Genomic DNA, 5,459 nt, shown 5'->3' on the forward strand with positions numbered 1-5,459 from the left:
GCAATCTCAGCTAGTCGGGAGGCTGAGGCAGGAGAATAGCTTGAACCTCCAGATGCGGGGGTTGCAGCGAGCCGAGATCACTCCGGTGAACTCCTGCACTCCAGCCTGGGCAACAGAGCGTGACTCCGTCTCAAAAAAAAAGAAAAGTCCTTTTTTTTTTTTGACAAAAGCCATCTCTGTTGTATTTCCTCCCTCAGCATTCGGCACGGCGCCAAATAGTGATTTCATTTTAACTTTTGTGTAGTGTGTGTGGAGTAGCAAGCTGCGCGACGCAGGAACCTTTCTCTTATGGGTGCGTTTCCGGACGGAGTGCTTTCCTGCTGCTCTCCGAATCCGGAAGCTGTCGGAGAAGTCGGAGTATCCCGGAAGTCGTCCCTGCGGCCACTTCCGGACGTGAAAGTTTGCTGCGTAGGGCTAGGGAGACCGGGCCGGACTGCGGGGAGTGAGCAGGTTCAGCCGTGACGGCATTCTTAAGAGTCCTGCCCAAGTGAGGGATTTGGGGTGTGGGACAGAGTGGTCCCCAGGGCAGTGGGCATTGGAAACTGAGACGCCCTGCGAAGAAGGCTTGGGGAGGGGCTGCGGAGACCAGGGGACGAGGTATAGGGAGAGGAGGGCAGAAAGCCTTGGGAGTGGGCTTGGATCCAGTTGCCCGAGAGGCACAGGCCTGGGACTCACTGTATTTCCCAAGGGGAGAAGGGGCTATTTCCCATGGGAAGACAGAGTGGGATGAATAGTGGACCTTGAGAAGAGGGGGTGGCCAAGAAAAGGTTCCTGAAGGACGCAGGACCCAGACTGCAGGCTGGGGAGGGTTTGGGCAGCCAGAGGGAGGGGAGGGTGCTGGAGCGGGGGTCACTCGGTCACTCTGGCCGGAGATCTGAGCGGCTTCTGCTCCCTCTGCGCTGTGGAGTGCATCTGTTTGCCAGCCTCGCTGGACCGTTGAGAGGATTCATCGAGACCGTGGATATGGATATGCAGTGTGAACTGAAGTTTGGGGACATGAGTAATCAGTCACAGTGGCCCAAGATTTGAGGTGTAAATGGAGAAGTCAATGATTCGCTGCAGCTGTGTGGAACAGGTTGGGTGAGGGCAAGGGTGGGAAAGGTGACTGAGATCAGGTTGGGCGAGGCCTTTCATGCCAGGCTGAGAGGCTTATACTGTAGGGAGGATTTTAAGCAGAGGAGCTGGTGGACTGGTGAGCAGGGCATATAGGTGACACCTAGCCAACTTGAGAGGTCAGAATACATGATTCCAGAAGGCTAAGGAGAAGGCTGCCAGCAAAGGGGAAGAATTCTCAGGGCGAGGAAAACACAGAAGCCTTTGCGTGTGGAGCTGTGTAAATTCAAGGTCTGGCCAGGGGCCTGTGAGATGCCCTGTGTGCTTGGAGCACAGGAATGAGAAGTGAGGTGGGGAAGTGGCTGGGCCACCTCACAAAGGGTCTCAGAGTCTAGGCTGAGAAACTCGGACTTGGTCCTGAGGGTAAAGGGGGCCAGGAGAATGTTATGCATGGTGCTGAGGTTGCATTCAACACAGCTGTGAGAAGAACCTGTCGAGGTCAGGCCAGCGTGGGGGAGGAACTGGAGGCCAGGGTACCAGGGAGAAGGCTTGTGTGGTGGTCCTGGTGAGAAGGAAGGGGCCAGAACTTCGTCTGGAGAATGGAGGGCATTGCCCAGCTCTTGGAGAACGGAGGGGAGTGCCCTCAGGGGGTGGAGGTGATGGAACTTGGTGCTTGTCTGACTTTGGGGAGTGAGGGAGTGGGAGGAAATGGGGACGTTCAAAGTTCTAGATGGCGGGACAAGAATTTTGTCTAGATGGTGTGGCTTCCCGATGATCATGTCTTGGGGGTGAGCAGGGGTTCTCTTTGTTGGGGAGCTGGGTAGGGAGGTGATGCTTGACTTTTGGACGGGGCGATCAAATTCATTCATTTATTCAACCAATATCGAATTGATTCCCTACCCTTTCCTGAGACCTTTGATAGATTCTGAGGGTAGAATATTGACCAGGATGGAGCTGGGCCTTGGAGAGTGGGGAAGGCAGGCAGTCACACAGCAGGCAGTAGATCGACGAGGCCATCACGGATCGTGCTGTGGGATGTGAAGGAAACGAACAGACGGAGGACACCGAGCAGGGCACCTCCAGCTAACACTGTCACTAAAGGCTGCTGTGACCAGGTGTTCTGTGAGCTGAAACCTGAAGGCCAGGAAGGAGCCATTCTTGTGAGGAGCTGAAAGGAACATCACAGAGAGGGGAAGAGCAAGCACAAAGGCGTTCCAGATGGGAGAGGCCGGTGCATCAGGCAAGGGAGAGGCAGCACCATGATGCCCAGAAGGGAAGGCAGCCGCGGGCACAGTCTATGCAGGGCCTTGCAGTGTCTGGGTTTACTCTAAGGGCAGAAGGGAAGGTTTAGATCATAATGCACTGCGTTCTGTAACTCCTGGGCTCAGGCAGTCCTCCTGTCTCAGCTTCCTGGGTAGTTGGGACTATAGGCAGGCACCACCACCTCTGCCTAATTATTATTACTTTTTTGGAGAGACAGGGTCTCAATATGTTGCTCAGTCTCAGAAGGGAAGGTTTTAAGTCAGGGAATGATTCTATGAGCTTAAAAAATCACTTGGAAATTGCCACAGGGAAGGGAGGGAGAAGGCCAGGCATGATGGCTTACGCCTATAATTCCAGGACTTTGGGAGACTGAGGCAGGTGGATGCTCGAGGCCAGGAGTTCGAGACCAGTCTGGGCAACACGGTGAAACCCTGTCTCTTCTAAAATTACAAAAAAGTAGCTGGCTGTGGTGGTGCACGCCTGTAATCCCAGCTACTCAGGAGGCTGAGGTGGGAGAATTGCTTGAACCTGGGAGGTGGAGGCTGCAGTGAGCTGAGATCCCACCACTGCACTCCAGCCTGGGTGACAGAGCGAGACTCTGTCTGAAAAAAGAAACAGCAACAAAAAAACGAGAGGGGAGGGAGAGTGATGGAGGGAAGGCTGCTACTGCTATAAGCTGGGGGTAATTGGTGGTGGTTGGCGCTGAGGTGGCAGCGGCGACCGTGGGATTACAGGGAAATGTGTGACTTGCTGACAGGGTCACATGCACTGACCCAGTGCGGGCAGAGGCAGGTGCTCTCCTGGCCATCCCGCTTGAGGATATGTGACCTCAGGCCAATCACACGATCTCTTTGAGCTCTGCTTCCCTCATCTGTAAAACAGGGATCCTCATGGTACTTTCCTTGTAGCTCTGCCCTGAGGATGCTGTGCATTTAGCAATGGCTGTTCCTGAGTGAGGGCTCAATAAATGGTGGTTATTGTTGTCATTATTTCCGGGGACAGCAGTGGGGGTGGGGGTTGTGGCCACTATAATGCCAATAGTTATATGGTCTGAAACTCAAGAGAGGGATTGTGTTAGTTTCATTGCATCTCTATGAGTGAATACTTGAGGCTGGGTAATTTACAAAGAAAAGAGGTTTAATTGGCTCATGGTTCTGCAGGCTGTACAGGATGTGTGGTCCTGGCAGCTGTTTCTGGCGAGGGCTTCAGGAAGCTTACAATCATGGTGGAAGGTAAAGGGGTGGTTGGCATATGGTGGGGGGAAAAGACTGGTGAGAGGTGACACGCTTTTGTTTTTTGTTTTTTTTTTGAGATAGAGTCTTGCTCTGTTGCCAGGGTGGTGTGCAGTGGTACAATCTTGGTTCACTGCAACTTCTGCATCCCAGGTTCAAGCGATTCTCCTGCCTCAGCCTCCCGAGTAGCTGGGACTACAGGCGCCCGCCACCACACCCAGCTAGTTTTTGTATTTTTAGTAGAGATGGGGTTACACCGTGTTGGCCAGGATGGTCTCGATCTCTTGACCTCATGATCCGCCTGCCTCACCCTCTCAAAGTGTTGGGATTACAGGTGTGAGCCACTACGTCTGACATGCTCTTTTAAACAACTAGATCTCGTGAACTCAGCGAGATCTCAGTCATTACCTCAAGGATGGCACCAAGCCATTCATGAAGGATCCACCTCTATGATCCAAATGCCTCCCACCAAGCCCCATCTCCAACACTGGGGATTACATTTCAACATGAGATTTGGAGGAGGCCAGGTGTGGTGGCTGAACCCTGTAGTCCCAGCACTTTGGGAGGCCGAGGCAGGTGGATCACCTGAGGTTAGGAGTTGGCGACCAGGTGGCCAATATGGTGAAACCTCGTCTCTACCAAAAATATAAAATTAGCCGGGAGTGGTAGTGCATGCCTGTAATCTCAGCTATTTGGGAGGCTGAGGCAGAAGAATCGACTGAGCCCGGGAGTTGGAGGTTGCAGTGAGCCTAGAATTGTGCCACTGCACTTTAGCCTGGGCGACAGAGCAAGACTCCATCTCAAAAAAAAAAAAAAAAAATTTTGGAGGAGACAAACATTGTAACTGTATCAGGGATCTGGGCAAGAGACTCAGGTTAGGTAATTGTCCTAGTGGACCCGGGGTCCTCAACCAGGAGCAATGTTGCCCCCTAGGGGACACGGGCAATGTCTAGAGATATTTTGGGGTGTCACGACTGGGGTTGGGGAAGGGTGCTACTGGCATCTAGTGGGTGGAGGCCAATGATGCTGCTCAACACCCTGCAGTGCACGGGATGGTCCCCCACAACAAAGAGTGGTCTGACTCAAAATGTGTGGTGGCCCACGCCTGTAGTCCCAGCTGCTTAGGAGACTGAAGTGGAAAAGGATCACTTGCACCTGGGAGGTTGAGGTGCCACTGCACTCCAGCCTGGGTGACAGAGTGAGACTCTGTCTCAAAAAATAGACATACCGCCCAGTGAAATGTTTAAAAAGTACCTTGTGTTCCAAACCAAATATAACTGTGAGGCCTTTTGGGCCCTCGGGCCTCCAGTTTACAACTGGTTGACGGCGGTCTCTGTAGTTGTTCCATAAGGCAGGAGCCACATGTGGCTTAAATTTTGATTATGGGAAATTATTTTTTGAGACAGTCTCCCTCTGTTGCCCAGGCTGCAGTGCAGTGGCATGATCTTGGCACACTGCAACCTCCACCTCCTAGGTTCAAACGATTCTCCTGCCTCAGCCTCCCAAGTAGCTGGGACTGAAGGGGGGCACCACTACACCTGGCTAATTTTTGTATTTTTAGTAGAGACGGAGTTTCACCATTTTGGCCTGGCTGGTCTCGAACTCTTGACGTCAGGTGATCCGCCCACCATGGCCTCCGAAAGCGCTGGGGTTACAGGCGTGAGCCACCGTGCTGATTATTGGAAATTTAATACAATTTAAAATTCAGGTCCTCTGATACACCAGCCACATTTCAAGAGTGTAAGAGTCCCACGTGGCTAGTGACCCTCATAGAACTTGGTACCATTGCAGAAAGTTCTGATGGACAGTGCTCTAGGACGTAGCGGTGGCACCCCCAGGGTCCTGGGGCTGGCTGCAACTGTTACTCCTCTTCTGTCCCCCACTCCCGGCTGCACCTGCAGATGCTGCTGC

The 5,459-nt window shown here is 52.9% G+C and overlaps 2 protein-coding genes across 2 annotated transcripts in view; both read left to right on the forward strand.

Moving 5' to 3' along the window:
- The first annotated feature begins 372 nt into the window (after positions 1-372).
- The window catches only part of ZNF580 (zinc finger protein 580), an 8,690-nt gene continuing 3,603 nt past the window's right edge, over positions 373-5,459 (forward strand). Inside the window, exon 1 of the mRNA XM_011996975.1 lies at positions 373-1,075. Coding sequence (XP_011852365.1) covers positions 1,037-1,075 — 39 coding nt within the window. The 5' untranslated portion in view covers positions 373-1,036. The remainder of the gene's footprint in view (positions 1,076-5,459) is intronic.
- The window catches only part of ZNF581 (zinc finger protein 581), a 10,142-nt gene continuing 5,506 nt past the window's right edge, over positions 824-5,459 (forward strand). The window contains exon 1 of the mRNA XM_011996973.1: positions 824-1,075. The gene's annotated coding sequence lies outside the window, so the exon portion shown is untranslated. The remainder of the gene's footprint in view (positions 1,076-5,459) is intronic.

Source organism: Mandrillus leucophaeus, unplaced genomic scaffold (genome assembly GCF_000951045.1).
Source record: "Mandrillus leucophaeus isolate KB7577 unplaced genomic scaffold, Mleu.le_1.0 Scaffold53, whole genome shotgun sequence".
Classification (NCBI taxonomy): domain Eukaryota; kingdom Metazoa; phylum Chordata; class Mammalia; order Primates; family Cercopithecidae; genus Mandrillus; species Mandrillus leucophaeus.